Genomic DNA, 22866 nt, shown 5'->3' on the forward strand with positions numbered 1-22866 from the left:
TGTTGCTGCATCTAGTGTCGATTTGTCGTCTTTTCGTTTAAACCCTTCATCGTCTCCTTTTTATCTTTGGCATTCTCGTGTGGGACATGTGTCGGCATCTCGTTTACAGTTTTTGGTTTCCACTGGTGTGTTAGGCTCTTTGAAATTTGATGATATTTTTTATTGTTGTGGTTGTAAACTGGGAAAATTTTCTGCTTTACCGTTTAATAAAAGTGTCACTCGTTCTGTTGCTCCCTTTGATATTGTGCATTCTGATGTGTGGGGTCCCTCTCCGATCACCTCCAAATCAGGAGCTAACTATTATGCTTCATTCATTGATGATTACACTCGTTATACGTGGGTTTATTTTATGAAGCGCAGGTCTGACTTTTTCACCATATATAGTGAATTCAGAGCTCTTGTCAAGACTCAACACTCTGTTGTCGTAAAATGTTTTCGGTGTGATCGGGGAGGAAAATTTACCTCAAATTATTTTAAACAATTATTGGCATCTGATGGCACTATACATCAATCATCTTATACAGACACTCCTCATCAGAATGGTGTTGCGGAAAGAAAACATCGACATCTCCTAGAAACTGCCAGATCGTTACTACTCTCTGCTCAAGTTCCCAATATGTTTTGGGGAGAAGCTGTTCATACCGCCACTTATGTTATTAATCGCATTCCTACTGCGTACACTTCAGGGAAGTCTCCTTATGAAATGTTGTTTGGACAACTCCTAGATTATTTTTCATTACGAGTGTTTGGGTGTACATGTTTTGTCTTGAAGCCTCATGTAGAGAGAGATAAGTTGTCTTCAAAATCAGCTCTTTGTGTTTTTCTGGGATATGGTATTGGTCAGAAAGGTTATCGATGCTATGATCCTTCAAATCAGAAACTGTATGTATCTCGCAATGTCACCTTTTTGGAGCATATTCCATTCTATAGCATTCCTGTTCGGTCACATGATGCAACCCGAGAGGAGCTTCGTAGTATTGATCCGTTTAGCATTGACATTGGTGATCCACCACATGTCACTGATCCACCACTTGTTGCTGATCCACCACATGCGGCTGATCCAGCACCTATCGTTGATCCTATGCCTGCAAATCATCAAGATCCCCCTCCATCGAGGCCTTATCATAATAAGAAGTCCACAAATCTTCCTGACTTTGTCTATTCCTTTTACTCACCGGCTTTTGCCTCTTTTATTGCTAATGTACATCGTCTCTCTGAGCCAACATCCTACAAAGAGGCCATTTCTGATCCCTTTTGGCACACCGCTATGGCTGAGGAACTTGCAGCTCTTTATCAGACTCATATATGGGATTTGGTTCTACTTCCACCCGGAAAACACACGATTGGTTGTCGTTGGGTTTATAAAATCAAAACAAAGTCTGATGAATCCGTTGAGCATTATAAAGCCAGACTTGTTGCGAAAGGGTACGCGCAAAAGTATGGTATGGATTATGAGGAGACGTTTGCTCCTGTTGGAAAAATGACGACTGTTCGCACCTTGATTGCAGTTTCTTCCATTCGCCAATGGAAGATTTATCAGATGGATGTCAATAATGCTTTCTTGAATGGTGATCTTCATGAAGAAGTATACATGTCTCCTCCCCCTGGTATTGCTCACCGACCAGGTAAAGTTTGTCGACTTTGGAAGGCTTTATATGGCCTCAAACAAGCCCCTCGTGCTTGGTTTGAGAAAATTTCTACGATGATTACTTCTCTTGGTTTTCAACCAAGTAACCATGATTCGGCTCTATTTATTCGATGTACGAATGCAGGTCGGATTATTCTTTCCTTATATGTCGATGACATGATTATTACTGGTGATGATCATGATGGTATAGAGTCTTTAAAGCGTGATTTGGCTCACCGTTTTGCTATGAAAGACTTGGGATTGCTTCGTTATTTCTTGGGGATTGAAGTTGCTCAATCTCCAAAGGGTTATCTTTTATCTCAAACGAAGTATATTTCAGATTTGTTTGAACATGCATAACTCACGGATAATCGAACAGTTGATACGCCTATAGAGAGTAATGCAAAGTACTCTCCAACTGATGGTGTCCCATTATCAGATCCAAGCCTTTATCGTACCATTGTTGGGAGTTTGGTTTTCCTGACTGTCACTAGAGCGGATATTGCTCATGCAGTTCATGTGGTTAGCCAGTTTGTCACTGCTCATACTACTGTTCATTGGGGAGTTGTTCTTCGTATTTTAAGATATTTACGTGGTACTCAGTTCCACACTCTTATGTTTCCTTCTTCATCCTCTCTTGAGTTGCGTGCCTATAGTGATGCAAATTGGGATAGTGATATTTATGATCGTAAGTCCACTACTGGGTATTGTGTTTTTCTTGGAGATTCATTGATATCATGGAAAAGCAAGAAACAAGATGTTGTTTCTCGATCTTCTACAGAATCTGAGTATCGAGCCATGGCTATCGCCACTTGTGAGATTGTTTGGTTGAGATGGCTTCTTGCAGATATGGGCATTCACATCTCTCAGCCTACCCCTTTGTATTGTGATAACGAGAGTGCGATAATGATTGCCAAGAATTCAGTGTTTCATGAGCGCACAAAGCACATTGAGATTGACTGTCATTTCACACGTCATCATCTCTAGAAGGGCACTATCTCCTTCCTTATGTTCCTTCCTCTTTGCAGATTGCTGATATTCTTACGAAGCCGTTGACTGCTCCTCGATTTCATTTTCTGTCTGACAAACTCTCAATGCTTATTGCTGTTGCATTGTGAGTTTAAAGGGGGGTGTTAGCCTAATAAGATTTTGGGCTTTATTTTGTATTGAGTTTTATGATTGGACCTTTTCGCTAGGAAACCCTAATTAGTTTGTCTATATATTATGTCTTTCCCTTTCATTGTATTTGTACTTCTCTTTGATAATAATACGAAACCCTAGCCATTATATGTCTTTCACTTGTTAGTTTACAAAATAAAATATGAAATACAATTGTATTATTGTTTTTTTCTCATCTTTTCCACAACTGATTAGTTTACGCAAATCTTTAGAATTCCTCTGCACATAATCACATTTCTTGATCAATTCTTTCTCTTAGTGTCCTTATCTTCACATTTTAGTGACAAAACAGATTTTTTGATGGAAATAGGAGTGCACTATAACTACAATCAAATTGTTAGACATATTTAATTTTGTTTTCCAAGTGATTCTAAATAAAGCTTCATTCTAAAAACAAATGTACCCACCAAATTGATCAAATTGTGTATAGTTGTTTTCTGAAATCAAATGGGACTCGTTATTGTTTTAAATTACAGACCAAAGTAATTTCTGAAAATCTCTATATATATATATATATATATATATTAAACATATTTTGAAAATTGAAAGAGGTATACATTTTATAACACCATGTACGATCTATTAATAGCTTACAATGTATACGTATACACGCACGTATCATTATAACGTACGGTCAAAGCTTCTCGTGGAAAACCCTAATACCCTCTAGACACTATCAGCCATCGTTTCTTCCAAAAGCTTCTTCCAAATCTATTCCGTCTACCTCCTCACTTTCTTCAATCTCCGATAGGCTTCCATTACCACCACCCTCCTATAGTCGTCGCTATCGCCACCCTAACTGCAAGCCCTAACCCTAGAGTGTCCCCTCCATCGCCACCAGACATCGCACACCATAAACAAGAAAAAGCCCTAACTCTTCTAGCTATTAACAGTCGGTTTATGTTACTTCTCTACTGTCACCATCACCATTGATTACCAGAGGGAGATACAAAGGAGTGCGAATGAGGAGTTGGGGTTCATGGGTTTCTGAGATAAGAGCACCAAATCAGAAATCAATAATATGGTTAGGATCTTACTCAACTCCTGAAGCAGCAGCAAGAGCCTATGATGCAGCCTTTTTATGCGTTAAGGGCCCAACTGCAAATCTAGCGGCGGCTGCCACCAGTACCGGTCCATCTCCATCTCCATCTCCACCACCACCACCATCTCCATCTTATTCATCACCATTATCACCGGTTTCACCATCTCAATCAATAACTTCATCTAATGAGAAAAGCCAGAGATTGTCTTTTGAAAACGATCCACTTGATGGCACCTTGATGTCGATGGTTGCACCATGGTGCAACGTCTTTGATTCACCAAGGTACAATGATGTGATGAACAGCGAGTCTTCATTTGATCCCTCCGATGAAGAAGCTGGTGAAATTCGTCTCTGGAGCTTCTACTGAATCCATGTGCTCTTTCTTTTTCTAAATTATTTTCTGGAATTTTCTTGACTAACATTTAACAAACAGTTTATTCTATTTTTGGAGAAATACATTTTTCTTTTTCTAAATTATCTACTGAATCACTCCGATTGTTTTTTTTTTTCTTCAGAAAACTAAGCCTACACATCACAGTGTCCGGGAACTGCGAGCTTTAGGCCTGACCCCTCACTTTTTAGCATGTCGTTCAGCTCAGGTATGATTTATGAATGGGTGTGTTGTGGTTAAGAGTTAAGACTTAAGCAATCAAAGTATTGGTTTACCTTGCAGCCATTGTTGGAAAACACAAAGCAGAAACTCTCACAATTTTGTCATGTACCTGTAAGTTTCTGGTTAATAGGCTGTCCTTGGCTTTGTGTTGTTCATTTCTGATTGATTGATTGATTTTGTCAACAAACAGGCTGCCAACATTCTTAATATACATGATGTTCCAAACATTTGTCATGTTCCTCTTTTACTTCGGGTGCGTAGATGTTTGTATTCCTTTGATAATTGAGATAGATATATTTCTCATCATCTCTAAATTTTCCCAGAACCAAAATGCTCATGAGGCAATCCTGAAACAGCTAGCACTACTGCGGTGAGCACATATTTATTGTCAGTAGTATGTGTAGAAGGAATGTGATAATATTTATTGTCTCTCTCTCTCTCTCTCTCTCTCTCTCTCTCTCTCTCTCTGCTTCAGTGTAGCAAGACCTCCAAATTTACAAGAGTGGACTAACAGGGCAGAAACTTTTGACAACCTCACCAATTCTGTTGGTATCATTTTCCTCCTTTACTACTTACTACTGCATTTCAGTTACTTAATACCCTGTCTCTTTTCGTGTTGGTGTGCAACTGCAGGTGAAGATTGCAATGGTTGGGAAATATGTTGGCCTAACAGACTCCTATTTTTCTGTTGTTAAGGTACAGTTAGAGTTATAGTTTTGCAATAACATTACAGTATGTTTGTTTTAGTTTTACTAGACATGAACTTGAACTTGAAATCAAGTGCAGGCCCTTCTCCATGCATGCATTGCATGTTCGTTGAAACCCTCCATTGAATGGATTGCAGCTTCTGATTTAGAAGATGAAAGAGCCAGACTGGTACAAATTGGATTGTTGAACATGAAGAAGATGCAGACATAGATCAAATGCCTTTGGTACTCTTACTCTCTTTCTCTCATACTCACTTAACATTGCTTATTCCAAGAAATCTGTTTATTAATATTTAACATGTATCTGTTTAAAATTCTTTTGCCTTTATAGTATCAAATGGGAAAATAATTTATCAAGCTTACTTTTTTACTAAGTTTTATGTTACTCTTTGCTAAGGTGTCTGCGAAGAGTAAATCAGAACCTTCGAAGCCTTCTCTTACATCTGAAGAAAGAAAATCAAAAGCACAAGAACTGAAGTATAATTTTTTTATTCTTCTTTCTTTATCCGTTTATTAAAAATTTGGAAAATGTTTTTTTTTTATTTTACTTCTTTAGTTAACTCATATTTTGGTCTTTGCTTATGTTTAAGAGAGCGAGCAAGCAAGAAGAAAGAGGAGGAAGAAAAGAGAATGGAAAGAGAAAGAGAGAAGGTTATTATTTCTTTTTCTTGAAAGATAAATAATCTCAAAACTTAATTTCAGTTTTGTAAAATTGTGTTAAATTATACATTTATACTCTTGGTTCTTAAAGTGGCCTTCAGTTTGTGAAACTCTTAACATAATTTCATCCAATATTCCAAGTAGAATGTGTAATATGTTCTTCTCTTTTAAGAAAACGCATGGAGGAAGAAAATGAAAGAAAACGGTAACTTTATTTATTTATTTATTTTTACTCCAAAATATTTAATTCTATATTCCTATTTCCTAAAAGGAATTTTTTTATTGTATTTTGTAGCATTATAGCCTTGCGTAAAGCAGAAAAGGAAGAGGAAAGAAGGGCTAGAGAAACAATCAGACAAAAGTTGGAAGAAGATAAGGTCTTAAATTCTTAATATAATAATAATAATTAATAATTAATTAATTATCACTATAAATCTGTTTTACAGGCTGAAAGGAGGAGGAAGCTTGGATTGCCTGCAGAAGACCCCACTGCACCTAAACCTTCTGCACCTGTAGTTGAGGAAAAGAAGGTATTATTTTTATATATTATAAATTTTAACATTTAATAAAAATTAATATTTTTCCTTCACAATTTGAATATGACTCAACTTGAAATATAAGCTGTATGTTGGGCCTGTGGGTTTTACATTAAGAATTATTTTGTTTTGTTTGGTATGATGGAATCGGAAGAATGGAATGGAATTGAGCATTCCCAAAGGCATTTGAATTCTGATTCCTTCCATTTTGTTAATTTTCATTCCGGTCCTGGATTGGAATGAAAATTGTAATATAACCCTTTTTTATTAAAAAAAAAAATTTAGTATTTCATGATATTTAATTAAATGATAAGTTTCTTTTCTAAAAATAACTAGAAGGAATTATTTTTATTTGTAAAATTTACTAACATTTACAGTAATTTCAGCTTCTAATATATATTTTATTTTTAGTATGATATTATTTAAAAGAAAATATTATTACTTCTTCTACTTTACTAGATCGAATTTGGTGTAACCATGTGAAGATTGTTTTTTAAAAATTGCATTCAGGATGAGGTTTAGTTTTTGTTGTTTGCATCATGCTTGTTTGTTTGATTATCAATTCAATATATTGTTGTTCATGAATGGTATAAAGTACTTTGATACATATATATCATTCACAGTTAAGTATAATCTATTTTCTGGCTGTCATTTTTCTTTTCTTATTTTTAATGTGAACTGTAATAACATTTGTTCTTTTAAAAATAACAAACTGGTTTTATAATTTAAGTTAATTAATACGTCTATTAATATACATAATCATTTTACCACGGTACTCATAATATTATATTATCACGAATGACCATTAAAATTGCTCCGGTTTGTTCATTTCATCATACTTTAGTGGGTCTTAATGTGTTTGCATTAAAACAAATAACATAATTTTTCGTTATATACAATAATTTTTTATAACACAATTCATGTTTATAAGAACTATACCATCTACAACAAAAAAAATTATCATTATAATGTATAAGTAACACAAAATTTGTTATTAATTAACAGTAATATAATATATTCATAAGGATTTAATAATTGGTCAATTTGACTTGATTCGAGTTTATCAGTAATTTTTTCTTTTGATAGTAAATAATAATTAACAAATTACGTAGTTACAATATTATACTGTTCCAACAATAAGTAATTTTTTTTTATAAGTGGGTGTAGAAAGTTTCAAGTCCAAAGAAAATTATTAAAATTAGTTTTTATAATATAGATAATATCAAGAAGTCTTGCCGGTGATATAATAAATACTAAGTGAATCATTTTAACACATAATCTAACAAAATATATGAATTTTAACAATATCTAAAATATGTTAAAAAAAGAAACTTGTGACCTAAAAATAACAAGATCAAACTTATGTAATGTGATTTCAAATAACCATAACTTTTTTCATGCATTTAAATTTAAATATTTTATGTTGCAAATATACGAAAAACTTTAAAATAGACACAATCATTATAACATTAGCACACGGGCTTGAAATAGGGCATTGTGTTTCATGTTAGTACTAAAAAAAACCTTCTATTTAAATCAAAATCTTGCGAATATTTATAAAAATATCTTAAAATAGAAATCTTCCATTTTTAACGAGACAAAAGGAGTTGTCTTTTTCTTAAAATTTAACAGCTTTGAAGAAGATGAACAGTCGTGGGCTAAAAGTTTTTTTTTATTATTTGATTCGTCAATGTCCTCACATCGTATTCTTTAAATTATTATATGTTATTTCCTTATCATAACTTGTATATACATATAATTTTACCTTAGCGTAGCTTGCTTTAGATGGCTTTAAAACTGATTTGACTTGTGTGCTATATATTTATTTAGATTTTAGAGCGATAGAGCAAAAAACATGATATCGGTCTCGACTCTGAACATATTGGGCCTTATTAAAAATAAGTGTACTATGAATTGGGTTTTATTTTAATGTCTTCAGAAGTCATATAACATTCTCATGGCCCAAAAGTATAAACAGTATTGGGCCTTATTAAAAATAAGTGGTCCTTTTTCTCTCGGTTTATTTGCGAACAGAATTCAGAGTTTCAGAGTTCAGACTCCTATCTTTTTTAGTCTTTAAAGCAGTTTTATCCAACGGTCTTCAAAATTTGTTTTTGACTTTTTGTAACATCCATTATTTACTTAAATATTTGTTATTAAACTTTTTAAATCTTACAATTCAGATCAAATAAATCTTATTAATATTTGTTATTAATATATGCTTTAGGTTTTCTGTAATATTTAATAAATAAATCATGTAACAAAAACTCTTATTGCTTGGATATTTCAAATTTACGATACATATGTTATTATACTTTGGGCATCTCAAATCGACATAGTTTTTAATATAAAAAATGATGTAAATCAATTCTACATCAATCACATCTGACTTTCGTTTTGTAGAATCATGAATGGTCAAATTTACGTTGATGCATTTTCATTGCTACTAAACTACCATTTGTGTATGTTTTGACACCCGTTCATGTTGATTTCATTTGGAGGGACTCAAGAGCAAACAAACTCTTTATGGTTCTCATTGATCAAAATGTATGTTTAAAAAACTATTTATATCTTATTTTCATTTTCATAATTTATCATAAGTATTTTGTTTATAAAAATATTACATTTTCTATTAGAGAGAGAAATTGTTAGCAGTTGTTCCACAACAAATGATGCGCTTTATTTATGGAGGGAATCTATTGGGTGGTGTGTTTTCTTTAAACCATTTCCAAATCGAACCAACCTATGTTGAGTATCCGAGGTATCAAGAATACAGTTTATTACGTGGCGATTTGATGATTAAGATCAGCAATAACACACGGTTTAATCGTTTGGCCGATGCTATCATATCATGGTTTTCGGTTTTCCCATTGGTTCCCTCAATAAAAAGTTTAGTAGAGGATCGGAATGAGAGAAAAATGATGATCGGTAAATTTGATAAATTATATATACTTTTAGCATTATAAAGTTTTTAAAATAATAACAAGTTATCCTTTTAATTATCGCTATTTTTAGATATTGTTGGAAAAATCATCAGAGGCAAGCAAAACTATTCCCGTTACTCTGGTTTACTAACGTTAACTTCTTTCACTTTATATCTCCAAGATGGGCCGTAAGTGTTTATTATTATTATTATTATTATTATTATTATTATTATTATTATTATTATTATTATTATTACACTAAAACAAAATTAGGTGACTTTGGAAATATTTGATTATAAATTGGGGGAGTATAATAAAGATGAAACTACATATAACCGACCGAACACGCCATAAGATTGTGAGGACTGTCTATGCGATAAAGAGAAAGTATATAATATTTGTTTCTCGGGTGAAATTGGTTCATTTGGATTCAAGTAAGTTATTTCTAGAAAATTATAATACTTGTAGTGATATTAAAATAACTAAATCAATACATTTTAATAGTTTTTATCTTATTTTCAGTGAACATTTTGATATCAACCAAACTAAGCAACGTAGAGTTCCAACCGCGGATGCCGGAAGCATTTAACATCATAAATATGCCTAGAAGAGTTTTTAATTCCGTGTGAGACATTTGGTGGTGTTTTTTTTGAAGTTTTGACAACTTTTACGAGTGCGTTGCTTTTATTGTTGATCTACATTAATGTTAGACATATTGTGGTGAATTTTTTCATGTGTGGTTTATTTTTCTTGTATTGACTTATGAATTGATAAATAATAATTTTTGGATATCTATGGAAATTTTCTTTTAACTATGTATAAGTTTCTTCTATTGTGTTTTTGGATTACAAGTTTTTAGCATAGTTGGTTATTTATTAAGGGTTGTGTTGTTTTCTGAAATACACACATACATGACTACTAAATCACATGGTCTACATTACAAAATGTTACATATTTGATGATATAATATGTGTTTATTCTTAACATTTCCATTATAGTGTTCAATGAAGACCGTAGATAAGGGAAACGAAAACTGTGATGATTCCCAAAACCCGATAGATATAGAAAAAGGTATGTCGTTTATATGAGTATATATTTGCATTTATAATATATGACTATTTATCAAAATAATATAGTTGTAGAAAATCGAAAAAGATACAATAGAAACTATTATGCACGAAAAAAAGAGAAAAACAAAATGAGAATGATAGCTAACGGTGAAGGATGTAGTCAACCTACAACACTCACAAGTTGCACTACAATGGAGACAAACGAAACAAATATCAACGAAGATTCCTCTATGAGTGTTATAAGTGTTGCTCAGAGGACGAGTACTTATAATAAAGAATATTATCAACGAAGAAAGGAACGAACTATGATGACAAAAAGAAGAGTATACGCCTTTCAGGAGGATCCATATGATTTTGTTTATGAAAATATCCGTATGGAACATCGTATATTAAAGGCTCAAAACCCTTGTGTTTATTGTGGAGCAAAGCGACTACAATATGAATTCCCTACCTTTTGTTGCATGAGTGGGAAGACAAAACTGGCACACTCCCCTATTCCCACAGAATTGCACCAACTCTTCACAAGGCAAGAGCAACTAGAAGAAAGCTTCAGGTACAATATAAGGGCGTATAACTCAAACTTTTCTTTCGCATCACTGGGTGTAAAGGTGGATAAAGAATTGGCCAATATGACTTCTAGAGTTTACACTTTTTTTGCGCACGGAACACTCTATCATAATATCGATCAGTTAATTTCAAGGGATGGAAAATCAAGGTATTTATAGTTGTATTTTTATGACGGTGAAGCTGAAATATCACAGAGATCCTCCTGGAAGAATGTTGATAGAAGAATCATCCAAAAACTAACACGTATTCTAGCTTCGAATCCGTACGTTAGAAAATTTAAACGGCTTTCTGATCTAGGACCGCTTGATACTTATAGAGTGACTTTGAATGCATCGGTGGAAATTGACCAAAGGGTGTACAATAAGCCGACCACATCTGAGGTGTGAATATTAACATTTATCTTTATTCATTTTAAAATTAAATGTGTCATATTTATTATTATACATATCATATTAATCACCATATTGAACTACACCTTTGCATAGGTTGCTGGTATTTGGGTTGAAGGAAATGACAACATCACTGCATATAAAAGAAGTATTATTGTCTATGGGAGGTCTAACTATAGTATTGAAATTCAACCTCACTTTGGTTGTTATGATCCTTTGTCGTATCCTTTATTCTTTCCCAATGGTGAGTCTGGATGGCATCCTAAAATACCAAGATATGGGGTCGCCATGGATGAAATTAATAGTGACAATGAAGACAATGATGAAGGTTCAGAAGGTACGCCTTTAACATTCTTTTACATACTTAAAACATGTAACAGATATTGCCTTAAATATTTGGATATTAAATTTATATTTTTCACATAAATTATGATATCACAGGATCTACTTCAAAAAAAGGCAGAAATATTGTAAGTATGCGGGAATACTATTGTTACAAGTTCCAGATACGGTCGAATGATAATGTGATTTTGATGGGAGGGAGATTGTTCCAACAGTTTGCAGTAGATACCTATATAAAGATTGAGACTACACGTTTGGTTTTTGTTGAAAAGAACCAAACCAAAATTAGAGCCGATTTATACCAGGGCGTTGTTGATTGCTTCAATGCCGGTGAGGCTCAACCAAGTAGGGTTGGACAGAGAGTTGTGTTACCTGCAAGTTTCATTGGAGGTCCACGTGACATGCGTCAAAGATTTCTGGATGCCATGGCTTTAGTTCAAGATGATGGGAGGCCTGATATATTTCTTACAATGACGTGCAACCCAAAATGGAAAGAAATCGATGATGAGTTATTGCCTGGACAGTCAGCTCAAGATCGACCGGACCTTGTTGCAAGGACCTTGTTGCAAGAGTTTTTCATGCTAAGTTAGAGGATCTCAAGGTACAGTTATTCCAGAGACATATAATCGGTGTGGTGGGGTCATATGTGTATGTGATAGAGTTTCAAAAGCGTGGATTGCCACATGCACATTTCCTCTTAATAATGACACCTGGATATAAGATGAATAATCCAGACGATTATGACAAACTTGTGTGTGCGGAAATTCCCGACCCAATAAGGTTTCCTGAAATGCATGATCTTGTCAAAAGTCACATGATGCACGGTCCTTGTGGTAGCTTACGAGAAAAAAGTCCATGTATGCAAGGTGTACCAAAAATATGTCGTTTCAGATATCCTAGGCAATTCAATGAAAAGACATCACAAGGAGAGGACTAATATCCATTATATAGAAGGAGAAATAATGGAATTGAGGTGACTGTAAGAAATACATCATTGGATAACATATGGGTGGCTCCATACAACCCAAAGTTGTTAATGATGTTTAACTGTCATATCAACGTTGAGGTTTGTTCGGGTATAAAGTCTGTGAAGTACCTTTTCAAATATGTTTATAAGGGCCATGACAAACAAGTTATCCATATTGATAAAGACCAAGAAAATGTTGTTATTAATGAGATACGAAAGTTTCAAGACGCACGTTATGTGTCCCCTCCTGAGGCATTATGGCGAGTTTTTAGCTTTCCTCTTTCAAAAATCCACCCTTGTGTGATGGCCTTGCAAATACATCTCCCGAATCAACAGTTGGTTAGGTTCAAAGACGGTGACAGAATGGAAGACATTGTTGATAGGGAGAAAGAAAAAAATTCAATGTTGACGGCATTTTTCAAGAAGAATAAAGAAAATTTCCAATGCGAGAAAATATTTGTATAAGGATTTTCCCAAACATTTTACATGGAATCGGAGCAACCATTGTTGGAGGACCAAGGAACATAAATCAAAGATTGGTCGACTTGTTTATGCTAATCCAGCTGAAGGAGAGAGATACTACCTACGCCTGCTTTTATGTCATATCACTGGGCCTACCTGCTTTGAAGATTTATACACAGCCAATGGTGTATTACACCCTACATTTCGAAAAGTAGCTCTTGAAAGAGGTTTAATAGAGACCGATGATAATTTATCACAAAGTCTTGCAGAGGCTTCCTTATTTCAATTTCCCAGCGCACTTAGAAGGTTATTTGCGACGATGCTGATTTTTTGTGAACCAGGAAATGTTCGCAAGTTATGGAACGACCACTATGATTCTCTTTCTGAAGATTATAGGAAACAATATGGATGTGTCGAACGAGTGCAAAATATGGTCCTCATCGACATTAGAGTCTTCCTAGAATCTATGAGTAAAAAGCTTAGTGATTACGACCTTCCAAATGTCAGTGCACACATCGATTTACAATCAAGAGGCTATCGTGAGGTGCAAGAAGAATACTCTATAAATGTGGAATATGAAGACTTACATGCGCGGGACTCTCTCAATCCAGACCAGAAGTTAGCATATGATGAGATAATGAGGCATGTGGATCAAAATATTTCGGGTGTGTTCTTCATAGATGGTCCCGGTGGAACTGGAAAGACATTTTTGTACAAAGCTTTGTTGGCCAATATTCGTGCCCGTGGTCTTATTGCACTTGCAACTGCCACGTCAGGTGTTGCGGCTAACAACATGCCAGGAGGGAGAACAGCCCATTTACGATTTGGAATTCCCCTCAATCTTGATAATAACTCGATGTGCAAGATCACTAAACAAAGCGGGAAGGCTCAGATACTTCGCGAGGCAAAGGTAATCATATGGTATGAAGCAGCAATGGCTAAGAGGCAGGCAGTAGAAGCAGTTGATCGGACAATGCAAGACATCACAGATGAGAAGCTCCCTTTCGGTGGAAAGATAATGGTTATGGGAGGTGACTTTAGACAAGTGTTGCCGGTCGTGAGACGTGGCACTCGAGCACAAATTGTCGACTCTAGCTTACGAATGTCACCTCTATGGGCTTCAGTTAAAAGGTTTCGATTAAATATTAACATGAGAGCGGTAAATGACCCATGGTTTTCTGATTTTTTATTACGAGTCGGTGATGGAAAGGAGGAAACATTGGACGAGTCCTATATTCGTATACGTGATAACATGTCCATTCCATACACTGATAAAACTAAATCAGTGGACACTCTAATTGATGCAATATTTCCTTCTTTGCAATCCAACGACGCCGATTCAAAATTTATCATTTCGAGGGCGATATTGTCAACTAAAAATGGAAGTGTTGATGAGATTAATAATAAGTTGATCGAACGATTTTCTGGCGAGCAAAAAGTTTACTACAGTTTTGATAAAGCGGAAGATGACAAAAATAACTTATATCCGATGGAATATTTGAACTCGCTAAATATTAGTGGTGTACCCCCTCATTATCTTCGGTTAAAAACTAGGTGCCCTGTAATACTTTTGCGAACTATCGATCCTTCAAATGGGTTGTGTAATGGCACCAGATTGATATGTCGAGCTTTCCAACAAAATTTCATTGATGCAGAGATAGCTGTTGGCCAACATGTTGGAATGTTTTTACCAAAAATTCCTCTATGTCCGTCTGACGATGAGATGTTCCCATTCAAACTTAAGAGAAAGCAGTTTCCAATTCAGCTTAGTTTCTCTATGACAATCAACAAAGCTCAAGGACAAACAATTCCAAATGTAGGTGTTTATCTACCAGAATCGGTATTCTCACATGGCCAGCTTTATGTGGCGTTGTCCAGAGGAATAACACGTGTCAATACCAAGGTATTAAGTAAAGCCGAAAAAAACGTTTGATAATGATGGAATCTACACATCAAACGTTGTGTACAAAGAAGTGTTATGTGATTAACAAGGTACAATCAACAACTTATTATTTTACAATTTCTTCAAATATGTATCTTAGATGCTTATTTGATGTTTAATGCAGGGCTAGCAGATGAAACAACATGATTGCAGATTGGTGTAGTTTATATATTGGACATGTTATAAATGTACAAAACTACATGATTGCATATTGTTGTTATTTATATATTGTAAAATCAAGTATGAACTATTAGATGAATTATTTGAGATGTAGACTCAACTTTTGTCGTATTGTATGACTACGCACCTAGCAAGAAACTATCTGTTGAAATGAACTATTCGACACAAAATAGTCGACCAAATGGCCGCAATGAATAGCTCACGTCTAAATGAAACTAATCATCACATTAAAACTATCTTCCGAAAGAAACATTTTGCCGCCCGGCGCTTAGCGCGGGTAAACGGCTAGTGTGTGTGTATATATATATATATATATATATATATATATATATATATATATATATATATATATATATATATATATATATATATATATATGTTAACATGGAAAACCGAAAACTTATGACGGAAAAAGTTGCTATCAAAATGTCTTCGTCAACTGAATTTTCAATCTTTAAATAGCCACCCTTTTCATTTGAAGAAGACAAAATTTTACTTCAGAAATTAATGTTCTCGGGTCCAATCTAAGTTAGTGGATCAATGGAGAAGACTTCTTATGGTCCTTCAAAAGAATCTAAAATAAATGAACGAACCTTGTATATTAACTGAACAAGGGAAAAGCAGATCGTTTAGAAATTAGTTGTGATTATCATTTGGGTTATTTCATAAGATAAGCAAAAAATGACGAAAAGAAAAAAGTGGGTTATTTCATAAGATAAGCAAAAAAATGACGAAAAAAGAAAAGTGAACAACGCCCACTCACCAAGCTAATATTTTTAACTTTTATTATAAAAGGCCATGTATCCTGGGAATAAAAATAGGACAAAATTGTAAAAATGGTTCCTGTGTTATATATTTTTTTTGGGTTTTAGTCCAAATCCAAATTTTTTGGATTAATGGCTCTTTTGAGCTAGTTTTATTGCTGATTTGGTCCATCGGTAAACTGAAATGACTTTAATACCCTTGGGGTATTTATTTTCTATTTTTAAAATCCGTTTTTTAATGTTTAATAATTATTTATTCATTTTAATAATTAAAAATGAGATGACCTCTCTCTCTCTCTCTCTCTCTCTCTCTCTCTCTCTCTCTCTCTCTCTCTCTCTCTCTCTCTCTCTCTCTCTCTCTCTCTCTCTCTCTCCAGAAAACACGCCCAATTCCCCTGACCCTCATCTTCTTCCTTCTTCCACATTTGTCCTTTTCTATTTTTCTTTTAACAGACCTTGTTTCAACAAAAAGAGACTCAAGATTGATGATTTTTTATCAGACCCATTCCCACCTCTCTATCACTTTATGGTTTTTAATTTCTTGGTGGGTGTTTAGCTTCTGAGAAATACTGGTTGTGCTTTTCTGAATGTTTTTGTGTGTACCTACATCGGTGTATTTGTCTCCGATTTGGCCCTCTCATCCCCGATTTCGTTCCAGGTACATTGGATGGACTTTAATTTGTTGGTTTGAAGTTGTTTTTGTATATAATGTTGTTTATTGGAAAATCTGGGTAGTGATTCCAACAACTGTCAAATGGTGGAGCTTGTGAAAGACCTAAGAGCCGACATAAATGAAGGAGGTGACGGCTACTGTGATTTATCTCGATAGAAAGAAGGAAGGCAGTCGAAGCAGTGGGTCATGACATGGGAGAGCGGAGTGGGCTGAGAACGACGGTGGCAACCGTTGGTGCTCGCTCCGGCGACTCCCACTGCTTCTGTTTATTTCATCTGGCGAGGTCGATGTGTGAGAAACGAGGGGAGGAAGGAGTAAGGATCGGAGATGTTTGGAGGATGTTTGGGGCTGCTGTACTCGACAAAATAAACATGGTGGTGGTGGGTTTTTACCATGGCAGCGGGGAGTGGCGGAGGGAGCTGCTCTGGTGGCCGACATCGGTGGTTCTTGGTTGTAAGTGAAGAAGAAGGAAGGGGAAGGTTGGTCTGGTGAGGTATGAACGAGAGAGAGAGAGAGAGAGGTGAGCCCTCTTATTTTTTTATTGTTTAAATAAATAAATAATTATTAGCTTTAAGAAAAATGAAAGAAAAATAGAAAATAAATACCCCAGAGGGACCAAATCTGCAACGAAACTAGCTTAAAAAGACCACTAATCCAAAAAAGTAAAGGTTTGTACTAAAACCCTAAAAAAATGCATACCACAGGGACCATTTTTGAAAATTTGTCTAAAAATAGAATAGTGAATCAAACTTTTCATAAAATGGCTTTTTCATTGCATATATTGTGAAAATGATGCAACTTCTATAAAATCGCAAAATTTTTTAAGGATTTTTCTAACGGCAAAACTTGTAGAGAGAGAAACAAAACAAGTTCCAATGATATCAACTATTGGGGATCCATTTATCTCATTTAAACTCACATGATGTCAATTGAGCCGTAACAATCATGAATCTCTTAAATCATCATATATAAACATTTAAACTCACATCATGTCAATTGAGCGTAACTAGGCCTGGCAATCGGGTTGGGTTTGGGTTGGCGGGTCAAAAAACATAAACTCAACCCAACCCATATAATATATGGGTTAGCGGGATGGTGGGTCACATTTTGGTGGGTAGGGAACCTCAACCCAACGCAACCCATATAACGCATTTTAGTATATGGGTTTACGGGTTCACAAGTTAGTGGGTCGAACTCAACCCATATAACTCGTTTAATAAATAAGCAACACATTAAAAATGAGGTTTTTTCAACCTAAAGTCATAAAGTGATTAAAGCAATTAACATCAAAAAAAGAGGTTTTCAGCATAAATTCATAAAGTCATTAACATCAAAATAAAATTGAAAACTGAAAACATTCATACAAAGCGGATGTGTTCTTTGTCCATGACTAGTGAGTATCTAAAAATGAAGATATGTGTTTTTTACTTTTTTTATTAGGGCACCGCAAACATAGGTGATCGAAGTTATTGTCTCGGTCAAAAATAAATCTCTCACACACACACTAGATAGCTAGGGTAAGTATGGGTTGAATCTACGAGGAGATTATGGTCAAACCTTGTGTTAAATATAGAAAAAAAAGAACTAATGCTTGTAATTGTTACAAAATCAAATTAAACTAAAACTAAACTAAACAGCTAGAAACTTTATATTGCAAAAGGTTGTTAAAACAAATATTATGAATAAGAAAACATGGTACATCCGGTTCAACTGTTCAGATGGTTAGACAAATACATTTTTCTTCCCTTATATTCGAATTTAATTATCTAGACATAATTAAGGTTCACTCACATGCAATAAATAATTTTGGGCACACATAATATTGGTTCAACTAATTGTCTTACTCCTTATGTCTAATTGGATTAGGAACAATTAGTGGTTTGACGATAATGTGTCTTACGATTACCTATTACAATGTTGAACATATAATAATACAAGTTTGAAATAGTGTATGTGGATTCAACCGATCATCTTAGTTTCTAAACTACTTGAATTCAAAATGATTAGTGAATTAACAATACACTATCTTAGTTGCAATATCACACAATAAGAAAACCCAACTTCAATTACTATAAATAAAAATCACAACTTTAATCATGAAACAATAACTAAATTTAACTAGAATAAAAATAATAATCAAAACATGTTCATCCTAGCATCCTACAACATTCCCGGAAGTAACCTAGGTGGTTTAGCCTTCCATACGATTAACAAAACACACAACTTCAATAAAAACAATGGAATTTATACTAAAACTCACAAACCAACTTGAAATCATAAAACCAATGAAGTTTAATGATCAATCAACTATGGAATGATGAAACCTTGGGGATGAAGTAATCAAATTTGGAGCTTGATGGAAATGATGTAGATCCGCCGGTTGAACGATCTTCAAACGTTGAATGATAACGAATTTGATGGTTTAACACCTTTGATTTGGAAATTGATGACTAGGAACGTGTTTGGAGAATGTTTGAATGTGTTTGGAAGCCTCCAAAACTATAGAAAATCACAGGAGAGAAGTCCTCCATTGATTAGGGCTAAATCTCCTTTAAATAGGTGCTAAAAATATATTTTCTGATTAATTTTCCACGTCGACTTCCTTGTAGGCGTCTTAGAAATTGTGTGGGCCGTCTGGGCGTCCTTCAGGACATTTTAGATGTCTTCGGGACATAATTAAGCTTCACTCACATGCAATAAATAATTTTGGGCACACATAATATTGGTTCAACTAATTGTCTTACTCCTTATGTCTAATTGGATTAGGAACAATTAGTGGTTTGACGATAATGTGTCTTACGATTACCTATTACAATGTTGAACATATAATAATACAAGTTTGAAATAGTGTATGTGGATTCAACCGATCATCTTAGTTCCTAAACTACTTGAATTCAAAATGATTATTGAATTAACAATACACTATCTTAATTTGCAATATCACACAATAAGAAAACCCAACTTCAATTACTATAAATAAAAATCATAACTTTATTCATGAAACAATATCTAAATTTAACTAGAATAAAAATAATAATCAAAACATGTTCATCCTAGCATCTTACAACATTCCCGGAAGTAACCTAGGTGGTTTAGCCTTCCATACGATTAACAAAACACACAACTTCAATAAAAACAATGGAATTTATACTAAAACTCACAAACCAACTTGAAATCATAAAACCAATGAAGTTTAATGATCAATCAACTATGGAATGATGAAACCTTGGGGATGAAGTAATCAAATTTGGAGCTTGATGGAAATGATGTAGATCCGCCGGTTGAACGATCTTCAAACGTTGAATGATAACGAATTTGATGGTTTAACACCTTTGATTTGGAAATTGATGACTAGGAACGTGTTTGGAGAATGTTTGAATGTGTTTGGAAGCCTCCAAAACTATGGAAAATCACAGGAGAGAAGTCCTCCATTGATTAGGGCTAAATCTCCTTTAAATAGGTGCTAAAAAATATATTTTCTGATTAATTTTCCACGTCGACTTCCTTGTAGGCGTCTTAGAAATTGTGTGGGCCGTCTGGGCGTCCTTCAGGACATTTTAGATGTCTTCGGGACATAATTAAGCTTCACTCACATGCAATAAATAATTTTGGGCACACATAATATTGGTTCAACTAATTGTCTTACTCCATATGTCTAATTGGATTAGGAACAATTAGTGGTTTGGCGATAATGTGTCTTACGATTACCTATTACAATGTTGAACATATAATAATACAAGTTTGAAATAGTGTATGTGGATTCAACCGATCATCTTAGTTCCTAAACTACTTGAATTCAAAATGATTAGTGAATTAACAATACACTATCTTAATTTGCAATATCACACAATAAGAAAACCCAACTTCAATTACTATAAATAAAAATCATAACTTTAATCATGAAACAATATCTAAATTTAACTAGAATAAAAATAATAATCAAAACATGTTCATCCTAGCATCTTACAACATTCCCGGAAGTAACCTAGGTGGTTTAGCCTTCCATACGATTAACAAAACACACAACTTCAATAAAAACAATGGAATTTATACTAAAACTCACAAACCAACTTGAAATCATAAAACCAATGAAGTTTAATGATCAATCAACTATGGAATGATGAAACCTTGGGGATGAAGTAATCAAATTTGGAGCTTGATGGAAATGATGTAGATCCGCCGGTTGAACGATCTTCAAACGTTGAATGATAACGAATTTGATGGTTTAACACCTTTGATTTGGAAATTGATGATTAGGAACGTGTTTGGAGAATGTTTGAATGTGTTTGGAAGCCTCCAAAACTATGGAAAATCACAGGAGAGAAGTCCTCCATTGATTAGGGCTAAATCTCCTTTAAATAGGTGCTAAAAAATATATTTTCTGATTAATTTTCCACGTCGACGTCCTTGTAGGCGTCTTAGAAATTGTGTGGGCCGTCTGGGCATCCTTCAGGACATTTTAGATGTCTTCGGGACATAATTAAGCTTCACTCACATGCAATAAATAATTTTGGGCACACATAATATTGGTTCAACTAATTGTCTTACTCCTTATGTCTAATTGGATTAGGAACAATTAGTGGTTTGGCGATGATGTGTCTTACGATTACCTATTACAATGTTGAACATATAATAATACAAGTTTGAAATAGTGTATGTGGATTCAACCGATCATCTTAGTTCCTAAACTACTTGAATTCAAAATGATTAGTGAATTAACAATACACTATCTTAATTTGCAATATCACACAATAAGAAAACCCAACTTCAATTACTATAAATAAAAATCATAACTTTAATCATGAAACAATATCTAAATTTAACTAGAATAAAAATAATAATCAAAACATGTTCATCCTAGCATCTTACAACATTCCCGGAAGTAACCTAGGTGGTTTAGCCTTCCATACGATTAACAAAACACACAACTTCAATAAAAACAATGGAATTTATACTAAAACTCACAAACCAACTTGAAATCATAAGACCAATGAAGTTTAATGATCAATCAACTATGGAATGATGAAACCTTGGGGATGAAGTAATCAAATTTGGAGCTTGATGGAAATGATGTAGATCCGCCGGTTGAACGATCTTCAAACGTTGAATGATAACGAATTTGATGGTTTAACACCTTTGATTTGGAAATTGATGACTAGGAACGTGTTTGGAGAATGTTTGAATGTGTTTGGAAGCCTCCAAAACTATGGAAAATCACAGGAGAGAAGTCCTCCATTGATTAGGGCTAAATCTCCTTTAAATAGGTGCTAAAAATATATTTTCTGATTAATTTTCCACGTCGACTTCCTTGTAGGCGTCTTAGAAATTGTGTGGGCCGTCTGGGCGTCCTTCAGGACATTTTAGATGTCTTCGGGACATAATTAAGCTTCACTCACATGCAATAAATAATTTTGGGCACACATAATATTGGTTCAACTAATTGTCTTACTCCATATGTCTAATTGGATTAGGAACAATTAGTGGTTTGGCGATCATGTGTCTTACGATTACCTATTACAATGTTGAACATATAATAATACAAGTTTGAAATAGTGTATGTGGATTCAACCGATCATCTTAGTTCCTAAACTACTTGAATTCAAAATGATTAGTGAATTAACAATACACTATCTTAATTTGCACTATCACACAATAAGAAAACCCAACTTCAATTACTATAAATAAAAATCATAACTTTAATCATGAAACAATATCTAAATTTAACTAGAATAAAAATAATAATCAAAACATGTTCATCCTAGCATCTTACAACATTCCCGGAAGTAACCTAGGTGGTTTAGCCTTCCATACGATTAACAAAACACACAACTTCAATAAAAACAATGTAATTTATACTAAAACTCACAAACCAACTTGAAATCATAAAACCAATGAAGTTTAATGATCAATCAACTATGGAATGATGAAACCTTGGGGATGAAGTAATCAAATTTGGAGCTTGATGGAAATGATGTAGATCCGCCGGTTGAATGATCTTCAAACGTTGAATGATAACGAATTTGATGGTTTAACACCTTTGATTTGGAAATTGATGACTAGGAACGTGTTTGGAGAATGTTTGAATGTGTTTGGAAGCCTCCAAAACTATGGAAAATCACAGGAGAGAAGTCCTCCATTGATTAGGGCTAAATCTCCTTTAAATAGGTGCTAAAAAATATATTTTCTGATTAATTTTCCACGTCGACGTCCTTGTAGGCGTCT

The 22866-nt window shown here is 34.3% G+C and overlaps 1 protein-coding gene across 7 annotated transcripts; it reads left to right on the forward strand.

Annotated features, from left to right (window-relative positions):
• The first annotated feature begins 3427 nt into the window (after positions 1–3427).
• On the forward strand, positions 3428–15204 carry LOC145166529 (uncharacterized). Of its 7 annotated transcripts, XM_079085533.1 has the most exons (15): positions 3428–4186; positions 4364–4447; positions 4522–4572; positions 4652–4714; positions 4785–4831; positions 4937–5006; positions 5095–5157; positions 5248–5393; positions 5566–5645; positions 5759–6033; positions 6124–6205; positions 6275–6358; positions 8768–9292; positions 9380–9722; positions 9811–10100. In XM_079085533.1, the coding sequence occupies exons 1-8, from the start codon at positions 4175–4177 to the stop codon at positions 5377–5379; spliced, it is 522 nt and encodes a 173-aa protein (XP_078941659.1). In that variant the 5' UTR covers positions 3428–4174; the 3' UTR covers positions 5380–5393; positions 5566–5645; positions 5759–6033; positions 6124–6205; positions 6275–6358; positions 8768–9292; positions 9380–9722; positions 9811–10100. The 7 variants fall into 7 exon arrangements, with proteins under 7 accessions (XP_078941659.1, XP_078941658.1, XP_078941657.1 ...); XM_079085532.1 differs by having other exon boundaries at positions 8768–9722; XM_079085531.1 differs by lacking the exons at positions 8768–9292; positions 9380–9722.
• Positions 15205–22866: the final 7662 nt, after the last annotated feature.

Source organism: Lactuca virosa, chromosome 3, assembly GCF_052849685.1.
Source record: "Lactuca virosa cultivar CGN04683 chromosome 3, Lactuca_virosa_CGN04683_v6, whole genome shotgun sequence".
NCBI lineage: Eukaryota > Viridiplantae > Streptophyta > Magnoliopsida > Asterales > Asteraceae > Lactuca > Lactuca virosa.

Excerpts from the sequence above, each read along its gene's own strand:
- LOC145166529 (XM_079085528.1), top strand. The coding sequence starts at position 13,405 with ATGCTGATTTTTTGTGAACCAGGAAATGTTCGCAAGTTATGGAACGAC.